Below are 19,426 nucleotides of genomic sequence, written 5' to 3'. Positions count from 1 at the left end.
AGTTGGGAAAAGCAGTAATTGACCAGCTTCAGTCTCTTTATTATTAGTAGTCACTTAAATGTGTTATATAGTGATCTTGAACTTCTAGAATAAAGTCCCAGGAAACAAGGAAGAAAGGCTTCCTTGATCTTCAATCCTACCTTCTCAAATCTTTGCACTGGAAATGATTAAAATCATTTTCAAGCTGACAAATATGGTGTTATAGTAAGCCAAGATGTAAATATGGCATATGCTCCCACCATGATGTGCTGCCTCACCACAGCCGTGATCATGGACTGGAACCTCTGAAACTCAGTGAACTTGCAGGGGGGCTTAGGTGACCAACATTTTATTTAGAAGATATAATTGACTATCCTTTGCTTGCTAGACCCCTGTACGTCCTTTGCTATCAACTCCTCCAAAGATGTCTGTTTAAGTCTATGCTTTACTTGTAACATGACTTAAAACTGGAATAAGTGTCTGGCCTCTTTAAGAAGGTACTTTGCTGGGTGTGGTGGCACATGCCTGTGAGAGTCTTGGGAGACTGAGGCAATAGGATCACAGGTTCAAAGCTGGCCTCAGCAACTTATCAAGGGCCTAAGCACTCAACAAGACCCTGTTTCTAAATTTTAAAAAAGGGGGTACTGGGGATGTGGTTAAGCACCCCTGGATTTGATCCCTGGATTTGATCCCCCTGTATCCCCTTCCTCAAAAAAAAAAAAAGGTAGTTTATTCAGAAATTGTGATCCTGAGTGACAGGGAAAATGAGGCCTTAAAGCAATGGTGTTGCCCTTTAAGAAATAGTTATTAAAATTAAGAAATATAGAAACTTGGGACTGCTAAGTGCAGAAAGTTGAGCCTAGAAAACAAGAATCTTAGGGCATTTTACTTTTGCAAAAGCAGCAGGGGGTTAAATAGTTAAATTAGCATGGGAATGACTCTGGCAGGGATGTTAAACTAGACCCAGTAGAATTTAAGCCTACTTGAATGACCTACCTATAGTTGGTCCTTTCTGAAGGAACCACTTTTGATTGGGATAGCAAGGAAGATGGTGAGGATTCTGTTTGCTAGATCTGAGTGTGTCTAAATGCAACCTGACTGCAGAATGCTGAGTTAAGCATGGACCTCAGTACAGGGATTCGCCTTCAGCTTTGATCCAACAGTATTTTTCCCCCTCTGTTCTTCATTCTCCATGACATTTTATTGTCCAAAAATGCAACAACAGAACCCTTCCATGTTCTTACAGATCCTTATTTTGTAAAGTCTTTTCTAGATCTGTGCAGATTTGTGACTCACTTATTCAGTGGAACAAGTAGAAATGACCTACCTTGTATGACTTCCTAAGGCTCAATCTGAAAAGACAATGAAAAGAAGTGAAACTCCTGCTTTGGTCTTTGAAATACTCATGGGCTCTGAAATGGACTCTTTTGTTCATGGAAGGAGCCAAAGTACTGTGTGGAGAAACCATGCAAGGAAGACCTCAGATTATAAGAGGAGGAGGGACGCCCAGTTACTCCTCACTGCTTCAAGTTCCCGTGTTCCACTGTCTCACTATAACTATCTGGGATACCCTAAGCCAGAACTACCCCATTGAGTTTTTGTAGAAGTAGTGACTCACAAAAAACCATGAGACATGATATAATTTTTTTAAGCCACTAAATTGGAGTGGTTTGTTGTATAGCAATAGTAACTAAAAAAGATTTGGGTAGCTGAAAGAAGTTCCAAAATAAATCTAAGCCACATGGTACTGGCTAAAAGGTCTCATGAATCTAAAGTGTGACTATAAAGATGTTAACAGAAGCCTGGATGCTTTCAGTGAGGGTATGACAGGAAGTGGACCCTTGTTAGGTGGTGGTGGGAAGTTTGGCAACACTGAAGCTATGGTAACATAGGAAATACACGTAGCCAATTACTCTAGCCAAGGTATCCTGATAGAATGTGAAAAGTACCCTCTTGTCCACTGCCTATAAGGATATGTAAGAGGAACAAGTAATGCCATTAAGGAGCCAAGATGATTCTTCATTCCCATAGTCCTCTAGATGGCAACTGATTTTCAAATTATAAAAAGGTTGCAGTACAAAAATCAACTCCAGGGTAGTATTGTAAGATCCTTTGTGAGGACCTCAGAAAGATCTAAGGCATCAGTTTTAGAACTTTTCAGACCAAAGGCTGACTTCTAAAAGGGTGTCTTTCAGGCCCTCTCCATTAAGCAATAGGACTTCTAAGGGTATTAAGAAGAGCAATCTCATAAGAAGTGTCTTTTAATGCAGTGGATCTTTATAAGAAACTCATAAAGCTTTTAAAACAATTGTGTCATCTTTAACTGAAAGAGTAAGACACAGTACAAATGAAGACTTTGTACACCTGAACTTTTATGAGTAGGCAATCCGTAGACAGAAAACTACTATATACAGACTGCTTTTTTTTTTTTGTTAAGAGGGAAAGACAGCTCAGGATAGCAGTAAGCACAAAAGGCAGAGCCATGGAGAATAATCTCCAGAGAATAGGTCTGAGCCCTAATCAGGAAAATGGAGCTCAGAATTGCTGTGGATTAGAGACAGGTGCTTTTCATTTCCTTCATCTTCTGAAATATATGCCTGGCAGTTTCTCCAAGCCTATACCATTTCATGCTGTGGGAGGAGAGGGGAGCAGATAGATATCCATTTGGCTCACAGGTCATTGTATCAAGAAGCTGGAGGATTTAAGGCTAGCCTCAGCAAAAGCGGGACTCTAAGCAATTCAGTGAGACCCTGTCTCTAAATAAAATGCAAAATAGGCCTGGGGATGTGGTTCAGTGGTTGAGTAACCCTGAGTTCAAGCCCTGGTACCAAAATAAGAAGAAAGGAGAAGAAGGAGTGGGGGAGAGGGGGAGGAGGAGGGGAAGGGGAACAGGAGGAGGAGGAGGAGGAAGACAAGGAAGAGGAGAAGGAGGGGAAGGAGAAGGAGGAGGAGGAGAAGAAGAAGAAAGAGGAGAAGGAAGAGAAGGAGAATAATAATAATAATAAATAATGGGATTCAGTGTGGTGTACTCAAGCCTTGACATGATAAGATCCTGGGCCTCAAGCTTGACTCTGAGTCATGGTAGGAGGCTTTTGTGGTTTCTTGGGAAAACATATCTTGTATGGGAAGAAATGTGAACTGTAGCTATGAGGTACACTATGGCAGCTTGTTTAACAAAGATGACAATATCTTTCATACTGCATGTTCTTCTAGAATCTTTTCCTCATTCCATCAAGAGATAGTCTAATTCCCTTCTGGACTATGAACAGTATATGCCTTTCTTATAACTAATATAATGCTATGGAAGTGATACTTTGTGTCCATGTTTTTCTGAGATCAAAAGGACGGTGAAACTTCCAACTGCACCAGATACTTGTACTGGAACTCTGAACTGCCATAGAAGTAGTATGACTGCTCTGAGGCAGCCGTGCTATGAGGTAGCACAACTAGCCCTTGGTAATGATTTGAGAACAGAGATCCCCACCAGCTTCCTGCTGCTTCGGCCCATTTCAGCTCCAGTTACCAAGTGACTGGAGCTGCACCAGAGTCTTACAATAAAATGATTGTTTCTATTTTAAGCCACTGGGTTTTGGGGTTGAATTTTTGTGGAGCAATAGTAACTAAACCAGCCCAATTGCTGTCCTCCCCCATAGAAACCAGTATAATGTGATATTTCCTTTATCTTATGTGATTTTGGGGTTCTTTTGTGAAAATGTACATTTTTGTTTGTATGTATACTATTCTGTGAAGCAGATCACATTCCCCCTCCACTCAGTCTTTAAAAAATACATCCATGTTGCCATGGGTACATCAGCCTATTGTTTCCAGCTCATGTGAAGTATGCCGTAGGGCCATCCACCATATTTTACTTACCTGTTAGTTTAGTGATGAAGCAATACTCACACTGCAGCCACCACAGAGGTCCTGGAACATATTTCTGAGTGGCCCTTTGTGAGTGTTTCTTGGGGCAATATACTCAGGAATGGGGATGCTGGGTCAGAGGGCATATGTACACTTGTAAGTCCTGCCAGCTCTTCTTCAGGATCCCTGCCAGGCAGTCTGCACAGTAGCAGCAGTGAGCTCCAGAACAACATTCTTATCTGCTGCTCCAGTTTCTACATTTTACTTATGAAAAGAACTGGCCAGTCTGCTGGAGAGTACATTTTCCATAAGTGCCCCAGATAGTGACATGGTTCCCTCCCTTTCTTCAGAAGGTCTTATTTCAACCATCACAACACCACACCGTGCAAAGAGCCACCACTGTGTCCTGTCACTTGCCTTTCTTCCCACCTTGCTGTATTTTTCTTCATAATTTTTACAATTTGATATCTGCATATGTCTATTTTTGATGGTTGTCTCCTACACACACACAAAAGGTAGCATTGGGGTGCGTAGTAGATGATCAAAACTTGTCGTGATGAAATGACCCAGAGCCTACTTAACCAGATGCCATCCAAAGGAAGCGTCCCTCCTCATCCACCCCATCCTCACTCAGTGTAGGCAAAGAGTATTGGAGGCACTGAACCTCCCTGACCTCTCTCTACAATTTGGCTCACCATGCACAGGAGGTAAGGACACTAGGACATTCTATTAACACATGCATCTATAATTTCTCTGGGTAGAATTTGAGTTCCACCCATGTTTAAGTTTCTACAAACACTTTCTAAGTGTTTGTAGAAAGATTTCCTTGGTCACAGTTTTCTGTTAAGTGGGTGAATGAAATCTATGCCTGGTCTCTACTATCATTTAATGATCCAAAGACAAAGGAAAAATATTTGGAAACAAGGCACTGAATAAAAAGTGCTTGTGCTATGCGTGGTGATATGTGCCTAAAATCCCAGCAACTCAGGAACTGAGGCACTAGGATTGAAAATTCAAGTCCAGCATGGGCAATTTAGCCAAATCTTGTCTCAAAAATTTAAAAAGGGCTATAAATGTAGCTCAGCGGTAAAGCATCTCTGTGTTCAATCCCCTGTAGTAGGAGAAAAAAGTGCTTGAATGAATAATATAATGCTGCAGCATCTGATATAGGAGTCACTAGCTATACCTAGCAAATTAGGCTTAAATTAATTAAAGTTTAAAATTCTAGCCATGCTGGAAGTGCTAATAGCCACATATAGCTTCTGGACAGCTACAGATACAGATGCTTCACCGTCAGAGAAAGTACCACTGAGACAGCACTGTATGAAGAAATTGAACTTTAGGTAAGTTCTGAAAATGCAAAACTGCTTTTAGAATTCTTTGCTTGTTTGTTTCTGTGGTGCTGGGGATCCAATCCAGGTCCTTGATGTGAGGCAAGCACTCTACCAACTGAGCTATATCCCCAGCTGGAATTCTTGAGGTAATCTCCTCTGCCTGCCTTCCTTTCTCAAGGTCCAAAGGGGAAGAGTTTTGTTCCATGATTAAAAATAAAAACTAGTGGAGAGGAAGGGAGGATAGGAAGTGCAGCAGAATAAAATAGACACTAGTATTGCTGTATGTACATACGTGGCCGTAGAACCAATGTGATTCTGCAACCTGTACTCTTGGAAAAATGAGAAATTATACCCCATTTGATTCAAATGTATGATATGTCAAGATCCTTGTATTGTCATGACCAACTAATAAAAAAAAAATACAACAACAAGTTTTAAAAATAAATAAATAAAAACTAGTGTACTTTTGCTTTGGAAAGAAGAAGTCTTTCCTAGTGGCTTATGTGGGAGGACATGTCTCAGCCCACCAGATGGGCCCTCCACCTGGTCGTATAAAACATAGTAAGTTGTTAGTACAAAAGTCACACTGAGATAAAGTTTATTGTCATATAATGAGCAATTTTTCAGAATGAACAAGTCTTCTGTTTTCTTTAAACATTACATGCCACATTAATTGTCCCTTAATGAGGAGCCTGGATGAAAAGTTGGCAGGTTGGTTTTTCCCTTTTGTTGGCATTAATTCTTTAAATTCCAAAGGTGCAGGTTTAAGGGTGGATTTAGTAAGTTGTTAGCTAACAATTACAATAAAGAACATCAGTTTCAAATTTAAAATTACAAAGCAATAATTGGGGGAAATCAAATGTTATAAATTTATTTGGGACATCTATTACCACCTTTTGAATGCCTTTGAAATCAATACATTTCCATCTTTTCTTTTTTACTTTCAATAAATAATATCTTTGTTTTATATGTATATATAGATAGATATACTTAGTGAGTCATTTAGCAGGATTTTAAAGTTTTATATTGCATTCATCCAAAACAGCTCTTTCCAGATTGATAGGATGCAAATGAGGTAAGAATTAAGGCAAACCCAAAAGGCATGCAAATGTAGTACATTTATATTCACCGATAATACAAGCGCTTATGTGTGGACCAGATGCAGGAGCCAAGGGCCCGTCTGTGTCTCTGTCCAGAACTATTTTACAAGAGAATGGTGACACAGTTCATAGTTAAGTTACATTACCATGGGGGTCTCAGTGCTACTAACATTATGTAATCAAGGGGACACGAGCATTAGCAAAACATGTACAAGAAATCATATAGCTCTTTGCAGCACATTTCTGCCCAGCTTTTGGAGGAGGATGTTTTTTTTTTTATGAAATGATATTACACATATCACATTGTGGCAGGTTGTTTGTCTTGTTTTATAATATATGCTTTTAAAATTCATTAGCAAATGACATTCTCATGCACACAAGTGTTTCAAACACAAGAAGCAAGTCCCTTGATAGGTAGTCCAAGCAATATTTGTGTGTGTGTGTGTGTGTGTGTGAGAGAGAGAGAGAGAGAGAGAGAATAGCTGCAGACTGAATGGAACATTGAGACTTTTGTGCAGTCCATAGCATTGACATCAGCTCATTTCTGAATGTCGCACTGGAGAAGTAATACAATGGAAGGGTCGCTCTTTGCAGCTTCTTTGAATTCATCCAATGTAATTTGGTCATCCTTGTTCTTATCCATCTTGCTGAAAATCTTGTCTACTCGCTGCTCGGGCGTAAGGCCATCCTCATTCATTTTCATCATAATCACAGTGCCCACCATTTTGTAGATAGCCTTGGGAAAAGAACATTGTAGACGATATTACCAGAAAACCCAGGAGAGCAGACAGCTCTTCTTGCCTCCCCTTCACCTGACTGGATCCTACCCATCCTTCAAGGCTTAGCTTCTCTTTCCCCAGAGAAGGTTCATTTCCTGTGTGTCATGTTCCCATGGCAACCCATATATATCACTTTCCCCAACATAATACATCTCTCACTTTATTAGAATAGTAACTGCTTTGTCTTCCCCACCAGAGGGTTCATTCTGTGAAGCTGGGGGATTATGTGTTTTGCTCCCTTCTGTAACTTCAGGACTTGACACAATGCCTGGCACACAGTAAGTCTTCAATAAATAGTGATTAAATGAAAAAAAAATTCATTTAAAGTTGTAGGAGATTGGGATGTAAAGTTAGGAAGCAGTAGGTGGAAGGGTGAAGTGTGGTGTTGGTAAGAAATGAAGCTGGAGAGAGGGAAGCAAGAAGCAGATCACAAAGTTCTAGGTATGGAAAGGAACTTAAGCTTATTCCTTAGATGGTTTCCAATGAGAGAGTGATATAAATGTGAGTCTGGTGGTCAAATACCTATAGAATTCTGGATGGTTCCTGGGATTCTGACTAGAGAAAATGAATAGAAACAGTGGCTGGGTGGTGAAATCAAGAATCATGGGTTAGGAACAGGTTCAGGAAAGAAAATGCTGTGTTGGATTTTAAATATTCTGAGTCTGAAGTACAGATGATAGTCACCAAACACGAGCCTTGGTGATTTAAGAACAAATAAAATATGGGCCCAGTCAGTATGGAACTTACAGTGTGTTATGACAACAGAGCCAGGTGTACCATTAAAATTGGGCTCTGAAAGAAGTTAGTTTAGGAAGATCTGTAGAGCAAGGAGTGTGTATATTGAAGAAGAGAGGGAGAAGATTCCAGTTCTCCACGTCAATCAATTGTCCATAATTTTCATTGAGTGTTTCCTAAGTAGGAGTAGTTCTCTTTCTTAGAGAAGTGCTTTAAGAAGATGAATTCCCATCTATCCACATACCTGCATGAGAATGTTCAAAGCGATATTATTGATATACCTAATGCAATGGACTACTATTTTGGCAATGAAAAGGAATGAAATACTGACAAATGCTACAACACGAGTATGCATCAAGAAGAAAGAGAAGCCGCTGCACCACTGCCAGACACAGGCTACACACTGTATGATCCCATCTCTGTGAAATGTCCAGAAAACCATATCCACAGAGACAAAGTAGAATGGTGATTAACTGAGCTTCAGAACAGGCCTCCAGGAGGAGAGCTCTTACTGGGGGGAACAGAGTTGGTTCAAAATAGAATTATGTTGATGTTGCATACCTCTATAAGTTAACTAAAATACTGTTAAATTGCATACTTAAAATGGGTGATTTTATGTTGTATAAACTACAAACTCAATAAACCTGTTTTTAAAAATGCTAACCAGGGAGAGTAAACTACTAGCAAATGCCTTATTAACAAGTTAAATATCCATTGAGATTAGCTGTTTTGTGTTTGTGTATTTATGTAACTGGATTGTGTTGATCTATGGAGGAAAAAAATCTAAGGAATTTGTCTTTAAAAGAGGCAGACTGTTGAAGCTTCATTTTTGTGGACACTTGGTAGACAGGAGCCAGATTAGTTCAGTCACCTGAATGGGGACCATGGGCCAGGCAGAGACTGCTTTATACTGTGATTTTAAAGAGAGAACCAGGTTATCTGTATGTAAGCTGCTATCCTCACTCTGTCCATTGAAAGGTGAGAGCAAGAGTCCTTTCATGAGGCAGAGGTATGCGGAGAGTGGCCAAGACAAGGGCACTACTGCTCAGGCCAGGGCAACAAGACACAGCTCCCTGGGCCTCAGCTGGCAATTCTGAAATATGGTCTCATTGACCACAGCCAAGGCGCAGCCCTGCAGTGGACTGAATATGATGACACAGAAAGGACCTTCCCCATGCAGAGACCCAGGCAGGGGAGGGGCACCCCAGACTCAAAACCAAATGTCAGGGTGCCATCAGTGACTCTCGTACCCTCCCTCAGGTGTACACTTCATGGGGTACCCTGCGAGCATCCAGGTGTTTAGTATGCTCTTTTTTCAAACAGGATATGTTACACTCTGCTTCCTGAGAAGAAATAATTAAGTCTCAGTTATGTTTTCATTCACCAGACTGGGTAGACCCCTTATTTAGCTCTGGTCTCAGCACTTCAGGTCAGACATGCCGTCCCTCAGCGAGGTTGCACTGTCTGTCCTTCCCTCTTCTTTCTTCCCAATGGTCCCTCCTCCAATACCAGCACATCCTCACTGTTCTCAGGGCCCCTTCTCTTCTCTGAGGACTGGCTCTTGGGTCAGTAGGCTCTCAGAAAGCAGGCTGTGTCTTTTCATATCCCTCTCTCTTCCACCTCGCAGAGAAACTGGCCCTTAGAGAATGGTCAACAACAAGCCACAGGAGCCAACAGGCGGTAAGAATTCTGGGGTGAAGTAGGCCAAGAAAGCATCTTGAACAAGGCCAGAGAACCTAGACCTGGATGGATGAGGGGATTTGGGTGGGCACAGGGCCATGAAGGACATTCCAGGCAGAAGGAGTGTTCTGAGCCCAAGTACCCAGGCACGTATCATGGGTGAGGAGACAGAGGTGGTCAGACCAGTTGGCGCTAGGAGGAATGCCAACCGAGGGATCTCATTGAGATAGCTGCAGAGCTGCAGAGCTGTGCCTGGGGACACGTAGTCCTGCTCTGGAAAGGTTTTTGGTCCAATGCATGAGAAGCTATTGAAGGACAGAAATGCTATAATGCAAACGCTATTATTGTAAGTGCATTGGTCAAGGTGGCTCAGCAGAGGGGACCTGGAGACAGGAAGATATGCAATGGCACAGGTGATAGGGCCCAAACCTGGCAGAATGGTGGTGATGTGAGAGAGGGAAGGGGTGGGAGCTAGGGCATGGCCGGCTAGGTGGAAACAGCTGAGAGCTGAGATTTTTGAGGAAAGTCTAGAAGGAAAATAAAACAGAAGCCTAAAGATAGTCTGCAGGAGTCACTACCAAATCCTGGGTATTTACCCAGAGGAAGGAAGCAGGCAGGTGTTTACCGGCTCAGTCATTCCCACAGACTCGTTTTTTCATACAAACACCAAGGCAGCCCCAGGGTCTGACTCCTAAAGTTCCCTTCTGTGATCTGAATCTCTGTGTCCTAAGTTCATGTGCTGAAATCCTCACCCCAATTTGATGGTTTTGAGGTGGGGTCTTTGAGAAGTGACTGGGTCCTGAGGGCAGTGCCTTCATGAATGGGATCAGTGCCTTTAGGAAGGAGGCACCAGAGAGCCCCTACCCCCTGGGTCTTTTGAGGACACAGCCAAGTGCCTCTATGGCCCAGGAGGCAGGCTGTCACCATCCACCAGTGACATGATCACAGACACCCAGCCTCCAGTGGATGAGGAATATATTCCTGCAGTTTGCTAGCCACCCAGTCTGTGTGGTGTCTTGTTGCAGAAGCCTGAACTCCTCTGTCAGTTGTGACCAAGCACGATGGGCTATCCCTACTGACTTGCCTTCTACTGAGCACTAGAAAGCGGGACAAAAATAAAAGAAGCCGTTGTTTTCAACTGGCAGCACAGGACTGCTATTCCTGAGAAGAGGGTAATGAAGGAGAGGAGCCCTGAGGCTCAGCTTCCCACCCAGGGTTCTTTCTGGACCACAGAGCAGGAAGGAGGCCCAGGCAGCACAGTATGGTGGTCTTACCTCTTACCTCTCACTGAATTGAGGAGGCAGAAGCTGAGTGGGGAAGGCAGAGTTAACCAGAATTTCTGGGGCAGAAGACCAGAGAGAGATAGCTATGCAGAGAGAGCACTCCAGGAATCTGCAGAGGGGACTCTTTAATCTGTGTCTACAAACCACGCTGTACATAGAGGTTGAAACTCCATAGAGAAATGGAGAACAACTTTGCACTTACACAAGTCTGTGGAATGTTCTAACTCTGACCAGTCGGAGTTTTTTATATATACAGTTAGTGTCTTGTGAATGTACACAATGGTTAAATTCACTGTGGTATATTCATACATGTACATACACTCTGCTGTCTTCCCCTATCCTGTCCCTTCTCCCTCCCCCTCAGTCCCCTCCATCTAGTCCACTGATCTTTCTTCTGTTTTGATGGAATCCCCCCCCTAATTTTCCCCTCCCCCACCACTCAGTTTTGGCCTATCTTCCACAAATCAGAAAAAAACATTGGCTTTCTGAGTCTGGCTTATTTCACATAACACGATAGTCTCCAGTTCCATCCATAATTTCATTATTTTTTATGGCTGAGTAACACTCTGTTGTGTATATATACCTTTTTTTTTGGTGTGTGTGTGTGCGTGCATGCGTGTGTGTGTGTGTGTGTGTGTGGTGCTGGGGACTGAATCCAGGGTCTTGTGCATGCAAGGCAAATATTCTACCAACTGAGCTATATCCCCAGCTCCATGTTTTCTTATCTATTCATCCAGAGCAGAGAGAGCTTGTTGGGACATTCAGTAGTAAGGTCATTCCATCTTTCTCCTCCTAAGGCAAAGCTTTAGGAAGTTTTCTATGCTTACTGTCAGTACTTCCTCCATTCTTCTTGGCTGCTCCAATTGGGATTTACCCCCCAACTCCACTTAAACTATTCTTATCTAGTTTACCAATGGCCAAGTTTCCAAATCTAATTGTAAATTGTAAATTAGACATCTAGGAGCTGGCCTGGTACTGTCCCCAGGGCCCCTGCATCTGTGAGCTAGCCTGGTCTTCACTGCCAAGCCTGGAAAACATGACCAATTTCACAGGACACCTGTGACCATCACGGAGCAAGATAAAAAGAGAATCACTCTGTAATTATGTCTGAACACAGACAAAACACGAAATAGCATGCATTCCAATCCCTGCTAATATAAATGACTGCAGCTTCTCTACCAATTATAGATTGAGTCTTGGGTAGTCTTCCTTCCTGATGTGGAATTTGCTGAGGTACCTAATCCTAGAAGCATCCCCACTCTCTGGAAGTACCCAACCTACAGTGAACCTCTACTTCCCTGAGTCCTCCAACCCCAAATTACCTTACAAAAGTCCATATCCTGTAAGTACCTACACTCTTACTGAATTCCCCACGATTGCCTCAGGGCAAGGGGTAATAAACTCAACTTGTCACTGACACTGCAGGTGTGTTCTTTGGCTGATGGGCGCTGATAAGGGTTCAAGAAGAGTTTGGGGGAGGATGGGATTGGTCATCAATTGGATGGGTGGACAAGTAAAAGAGGAATAAACTTAGAAAAGCCTATTGTGTAGGAAGTTCATAGTGACCTTGATGAGAGCTAGGAGGAATGTGGAAGAGGAACCAAAGATTAAAGAATGAGAAAGGTAGAGGGGATATGGTGGCGCACACCTGCAATCCCAGTGGCTTGGAGGCTGAGGCAGGAGGATGGCAAGTTCAAAGCCAGTCTCAGCAAAACCAAAGTGCTAAGAAATCAGTGAGACCCTGTCTCTAAATAAAATACAAAATAGGCTGGGGATGTGGCTCAGTGGTTGAGTGCCCCCACGTCAATCCCCAGTACCAAAAAAAAAAAAAAAAAAAGAGAAAGGTGAAAAAATGAAGTCACATGTTCAGAATTTTTATGCCGTATTTTCAGAACCGGTTTGGGAGGATATTAATTGAATGAAGTGGAGACAATAGAAAGCTAAGATACTAGTTTACTGTGCATGTTGTAAGGGGAGGGAGCCCTGAGGATAGAAGGGAAGTAGCTACAAGGGAGGATAAGAGAGTTCAGACCCCTAAGAGAGGGTGTGAGTGAAAGGGCCCCATCTTAGAGGCGGCAACCAGATCTTTCTGTGTGGGTCAGGCTGGGGAAAGAAAGGTCTTGATCTGAAGCAGGAGTGGTGTAAGAGTACAGTGTGGACACCGAGGGCTTGGGACACTTGGGTTTGGGCTGCTTCTCTTATCATCATTACCAATTCTCATCTGGGGACCCACTCCTCCTGAATTTCTGCCCTTGGGGTTGGGTGCCCTTCACCCCAGCTCCAGGGTGGACTCTTGCCTACAGCAAGTAGTGCATTTCTTTCCCCAAGTTGTAGTGGCCAGGACAGGGCTGGGCCAGCACACTGAGACAGTCAGGAAAAGCCATTGGCGTACATCAGCTGCTGAGTGCCTGGTAGACTGCAGGCCTGGGGTGAGGTCCCAGGAAAATACAGCTGTGAGCTGACCAAGTCCTTCTCCTCGGGGTGTGTGTTCTACGACATTCTCTTACACGAGGTCATGGGGGTAGGTAACTAATGCTGTGACAGAACGCCTTATTGGTGAGGGTCAGATTGGGCTAGGTGGGGGTGGGCACATTGGGGTGGCAGTGCTGGGAGGAAGGCCTTGCTGGGAGAGGAGGTGTGGGCAGAGATGAGAGCAGTGAGGGAGAGGGCAGTGGGGCATGCTGGGGGAAGGAGGGAAGGAGAAGGCCCAAGTGAGATGGAGGTTAGAGGAGAAGAGCAGCGTGCAGGGAGGGCAGGGAGCGTCCAGGCCAGAGCAGAGGGCAGAGGAATGCTGGGTAATTGCAAATACAACAAACAAGGACGTTGTGGAATGGTGGGAATCTGGAGAGAGGTACTCTGGAGCCCCTGGCTGCCTCTGATGCCCACCCCAGGAAGCTGATGTAAGGAAAAGGGGACCATGTCCAGCAAAGCAGGACCACCAAGGGCCCGGGAAAGTGCCTAATAACATCTTTTGTGTGCCGCAGACTTTTGTGTTTGTGGAAGACCTTGTCGTCTGTGAGTGGGTGGTTAAAAGGCCAGCAGGAAGGGCCCAATACTGGTTCTGGGACTTCTCCAGACTCTGTGCTGCAGTGGGGAACCGAAGCAGGGGAAGTGAAGGCCTGGTGTGTGACCAGCGTGGCTCCAGGCAGGGAAAAAGAGAAGCCACCTAAGCACAGGCCCTAGGAAGCTGTTTGGGGGACCGTGCTCGGGTGCCAGCTGCCCTGGGCACAGTCCCATCTGAAGCCCACCTCAATTATCTCCAGCATTTCCACCCGGGTGATCTTGCCATCGCCGTCCAGGTCGTACATGTTGAAGGCCCAGTTGAGCTTCTGCTCGAAGCTGCCCCTGGAGGTGATGGACAGGGCGCAGATGAACTCCCGGAAGTCGATGGTGCCATCCCCGTTCTTGTCAAAGGTTCGGAAGGCATGCTGCGCGAACTTGGAGGCATCTCCATAAGGGAAGAACTGCAAAGCAGAACACACAGGTCAGAGGTCAGCAGGGGAGGGAAGTGAAGGTCTTTGGTCTTGGCCCAGAGAGAGAGCCAAGGGCCAGAGGATGCCGGGGCAGGGCCTGCTCCCATTCCGGTGCTTCTGGGAGGGTGGGAGGCAGCAGGGAGGCCTTCTCTCCTCCTGTCCTCAAGCACAGGTTCCAACCCTTTCCTTCAGGTGAGGCTGATGACATGGGACTTGGGGGTTGATGGGGCCTGGAATCAGTCAACAAGCACAAGGTGCTAGTGCTCCTCCTATGTGGCCCCTCTGGTCACTCTCCTCCAGGGGCAACTGAGGCAGGTAGCAGCCTGGCAGGGTGGTGCCTAAACTTCTCCCCATGGGGCTGGAGGGAGGTTGCTGGACATGGTTTCTCCCCCACCAGCTCCAGAGCCCAACCCAACTCGCCTCCTCCCTCAGTGAGTTCTGGTTTCTGACTTCTTTTTACAGGGAATTTTCTTTTGCAGAACAGACATTTAAAACCCATTAAAAATAGAACATGACTGGGCTTATTTTCGAGAGACATAAAGAGGTTTCTTCACAGAGCCAGCAGTCATGGAGGGTGCGTGGGCGACAGAAAATGGACAGGCAGAGAAAAAGGAGGCAGAGACCCAGAGGAGATAAGACCTCAGAGAGTCAGTCTGGGCTGGCCTGGGTCTCTTTGGACAGGAACCTAGGCCACCACACACAGCAGGGGGTTCTGACCTCCAACAGGAGGACATACCTCAAAGCCAAAAGCAAAAGCAAACCATGAGCTATTCAAAGTGGAGAGGCCAGGTATGTGGTTCTGTTTCTGGGCGAATAAACCCAGCAACTACAGGGGCTACAGCAATACTGAGGTGGCTCACTAGTGTTCTTATTTCTTTCTAAGTCATGCTACTGGCTAAGGGGACCTGCTGGCCAGCTGTCTCTGTATCCCTATGGCTGTCATCCTTTGGGGGCATGGGTACATATTTCTCCTTGAACATCTCTGCATTGTGCTCAGTGTAGCTTCACCCTCCTCCTACACCCCAAAGCACATCGGAAGGGGAACAATCCCCCAGAAATCAAATGCCTTTCCACGTAAGGATTCAGCACACGAGGTCCTGAGGGGAGATAAGTATTCCAGGGGCCAGAGAGGCTTGTAGAGTTGTGTTTGGGCAGCACTTTAGAGCCACCTGTTTCAGTTCCTATTACAGTGCAGCGCATTACCCCAACCTTTAATGGCTTATGGTGATAGCAATCATTGTATTATCTGAGAAAATAAAAATTTGAGGACTATTATGGTTTAGATAAGTGTTCCCCAAAAGCTAATGTGTAAGACAGTGCAAGGTTAGGAGGTGAAATTGGGTTATGAGAGCTTTAACCCAATCTGTGAATTAATCCCCTGGTAAGGATTAACTGAGTGATAACTGTAGGCAGGTGGAGAGTAGGGGAGGAGTGGGAGGAGGGGAGGAGGATGTGCCTTTGGGGTGTATATTTTGTCCTTGTTGAGCAGAGAGCTCTCTCTGCTTCCTGGTGTGATGTCTTGGGCCGCTTCCCTCCACCACACTCTGCACTACATCCTTCCACCATGATGTTCTTATTTCCTTGCCTCGGACAGTGAGGAATGGGGTCAGCCATCTGTGGACTGAGACCTCCAAAACTGTGAACCTTCAAGGAAACTTTTCCTCCTAAAAATTGTTCCAGTTAAGTCTCTTTGTTACAGTTATTAAAAAAAGCTAACTAAAACAAGGACTACTTCTCTTTTCATCACATGTATCTTTCTGTGACTGCGAAAGACAGTCTTGTCCTGTTTCCTCATTGTCTGTGTATCTTCCTTCCATTCCTGCTATCCTTCATTGGTCATTATTCATCAAAATTCACTGAGACCTTTTCCATCTCAGGCCCTTGTCATAGGAGCTGGGGATGCAGAGACCAACACCTCAAATCCCTGTGCTCTGGGACCACACAGTTAATGGGACTCAACTTGAAATGGTCATGTTATCTGCTAAAGAGCTGGAATACGGGAGTGGACAAAGCATTCCTAAAGCTCAGAAAATGAGCAGCAGTTCAAGGAGGGGGCCCCCAGTGGGAAAAGTTTTCCTTCCTCTTTGACCAGCTCAGCACAGTTCCCATGCTTTTCCCAAAGGGCCTTAGGGTATGGACCTGAGGACAGGCTGGCGAATGCTGAGTTTGAAACTGAACAATTTTGAACTTGAGAAATTCAAATTAAGCAAGTTTGCTCTTCACACACCTTGTGCGTGAGCGGCCTTCCTCCCTTTCTGGGTGGGTGCGGTTTGCTAATGTGTTCATCTGCCTTATGGTCAGGGGCTGGGGTACAGCTGGTTCCTGAGATCTGCCCTTGGGGAGCAGAGTGGGGAGAGCCGTAGGCCGATTCCGAGTCCCCCGCATGCAGTTTCCCTGACCGATGTGCAGGGACGTGGGAGCAGTGGGCATTTTTCTTCATTACTGTCAGTTCCTGGCACGGGATGCTTCCACTTTCTTCTCATAGCATACTTTTAAGTTAAGGGATCTTTGACAGCTTTATCTAAAAATAGCTGGGTACCTTAGGTCAGTATATTAAAAATTAATTTAAACCTGGAAATCCTTCAGAGAAAAATCAATCACAAATTTTGAGCTATAAAAGTTACATGTGGCTTGCAGAAGGTCTATCTACTGACTTCAGCAGCCACATGTTTCCTTGGCCAGAACCGAGTGTGCTCAGGGCCCTCAAATATTTAGAGGGGTCGTTTCTTTGGAAAACTCATCCTATAATGTTCTGAATGCTTTGAGTTTTTCTAATCAGAAAATACTCCTTTTTTTGATGAAATAATCTAACTCTAAATTTATCATTATGGAAAAATAAAGCCACAGTTCCTTTAATCTCTCTAGAAAGAAATCAGGGTCTTGAACCCATACTCATTTCTTTTGGAGGACAACAGGGACTTGAGAAGGACGTGTTTTTCACAAACTGTTGCTCAAGATTTGTTTTGTTTTGTAAATCCTATGTATTTTACTTCAACTCCTGTATTTCAATGTTGATATGGAAGTAATGTTGGGTGGCAGCAATAACTACAAACTAATGAATAATGATAGGTAAAGCATGTTGAGGTTGAAAAACTGCATCTATTTATTTGTGCAGAATTTATAAGGGCTCTTTATCTTTTTTAGTTCTTATAACAAAACCTGCAAATTCCATTTGGTAGATGAGAAACAGCCTTTGAAAGATGAAGGTTCCAGGTGTCTGTGGCAGAGACAGGACTTGAATGCAGATTTGTCTGACCACGTCTACTACACCTTGAGATTTGTCTTGATCAAGTAGCTAAGGAAACAAACCTAAATCCACGTTTTAAGAAGCATTATATAACTCTTGGCCTTCTATTGCCTCTAAAGCTTGAAATTCTCTGCTGTATTTATCTTCACCTGCTGGCAGCATCCTGTAGTGCAGGGAATTTACTAAAATGATACCAAGGGATAGTTTGAATGACTCGTTTAGTCTTTAACTCAGCAGATATTTATTGAGCAGCTACTATGTGTCAATAGGTATATTAGCAGATAAAAATAAAAATAGAAAGAAGATAGAGCATTAAGGATGGATAGTGGGGGAAATACACATTAATTAAACCACCACATAAATCAGTATAAAATCCCCTATGATACATTGTAAGCATATAGACTCACAAACGAAAGTATCTGAGATGATACGATGAGGTTGACACTTAAAAAAAAAAAAAAACTTAGTACGTCACCCTCCCCTCCCCTACAAGCAGGTAGCTGACAGTTCATGGCTTTTCATCATAGCTTAGAATTTAAAGGTCAGGAATTTTCAGGACCACACAGATCTTCCCTGTTCCACACCCCTCCCCTGAAGGACCAACGGACCAGTGGGCAGGAGAGGAGCCCTCGGCAGACAACAGGCTTCTTTGCATGATTAACCAGCTTCACTGCAAAAGCCTATAGAAGTGGGCCATCCCTGAGTCCCTTTCTGTCCAGCAGTACAAGACTTGGCTATGGTGAATGTGAGTCCTGTCCTTAGCTCTACAGACCACAGTGGCCACAGAAAGGCTGTGTGATGGCTGAACAAGAAGTGGATTCAAAACACGGGGCACCTTCCTCTGCAGCCCGCCCCAGCCCCGCTCTGTCCCTTCTCACACTACACATCTCTGGTAGTTGGACTCGATTCGTTTCCCCTGAGAACCACCCTCTCCCACGATCACGGGTGCCCTCCTGCCTCAGTACGATGGGGAACCTGGCTCTCCCAGCAGCTCGCCAGCCTGACCTGGAGAGGGGGCCGTCTGTGCAAGCCAAGCCTTGAGCCGGACCTGTCCCCGCCCCCTGTGATGGCCGATGTGCTGGGCCAGGAGCAGCAAGGCGACTGTAGAGGACAGTCTTTCTCCAGGGCTCTGCCCTCGGCCCCTCCTGGCAGAGGCTGGGCAGCCCTCAGCCCTCTGAATGGATTCTGCCCATCAGTTGGCCAGAAGGAAAGCTCACGATGAGACCAAACATCGGAGGATCCCGGGTACTCTGCCACCAGTCATGGAGAAGCACGTCTCAATCCCTCCTAGGACCCAGCTGCTGTTAGAACTCTGCTACCCGTCAGTTCTGAACTCTGTTCTCTAACGTCTTGATGCCTGTGAACCCACACAGCCAGGTCCCCAAGCTGGGGCCTTCTGTATCGCACCCCTGGGTAGGGTTGCTCCAGCTCTGAGGTCACTTCCTTCACCTGCTGGGGTCAGCAGGGCTTCCAGCCCCCCCAGATGGCCAGGGCTTGGACCCCCCCCTCAGGTCCTGCCCCTGACACAGGAGTGATCATCCCCTGAGTGACTGAGGCAGGCCCGGGCAGGTCCTTTTCACAGGCCGACTCGGCTGATTCTTCAGAAGGTCAGGACTTGGAGGAGGACCATTACCCTAAGTATCTTTCCATCCTTCCACGAAGGGGCTTGGGTGGGACCAAGCCCAGCATTGGTTTCTCAAAGACCTGGCTCTTGCAGCCTCACTGCCCGCAACTGAAGTCTCCTCCTCCTTCTGCACCCGCCTGAAGATAGGGCCCTGGACTCTGGGGCCCTGACCTCCCTTGGCCACAATGCAACTCCGAGGGGACCTGTAGGGGTCTGTGGCTCACACAATCCATCTGCTCTTTGCTTTCAGCCTGTGTGGCTTGCCCACCTTCTGCAAATGACTTGCAACTCCTCACCCCGAGGGCTGAGGCTCTCAGCGTGGGGGTCCAGT

General features: G+C 45.2%; 1 protein-coding gene across 2 annotated transcripts in view; it reads right to left on the bottom strand.

Moving 5' to 3' along the window:
• Window positions 1-6,812: 6,812 nt before the first annotated feature.
• The window catches only part of Vsnl1 (visinin like 1), a 60,434-nt gene continuing 47,820 nt past the window's right edge, over window positions 6,813-19,426 (bottom strand). Inside the window, exons 2-3 of one of the 2 annotated variants that reach the window (XM_076833466.1) lie at window positions 14,000-14,215; window positions 6,813-7,010 (exon numbers count right to left, since the gene is read on the bottom strand). In XM_076833466.1, the coding sequence (XP_076689581.1) occupies window positions 6,813-7,010; window positions 14,000-14,215 (414 nt within the window). The remainder of the gene's footprint in view (window positions 7,011-13,999; window positions 14,216-19,426) is intronic. The other variant, XM_076833467.1, reaches the window with a different exon arrangement.

Source organism: Callospermophilus lateralis, chromosome 14 (assembly GCF_048772815.1).
Source record: "Callospermophilus lateralis isolate mCalLat2 chromosome 14, mCalLat2.hap1, whole genome shotgun sequence".
NCBI classification, from domain to species: Eukaryota; Metazoa; Chordata; class Mammalia; order Rodentia; family Sciuridae; genus Callospermophilus; species Callospermophilus lateralis.
This window is presented reverse-complemented; position numbering and strand designations above follow the sequence as displayed.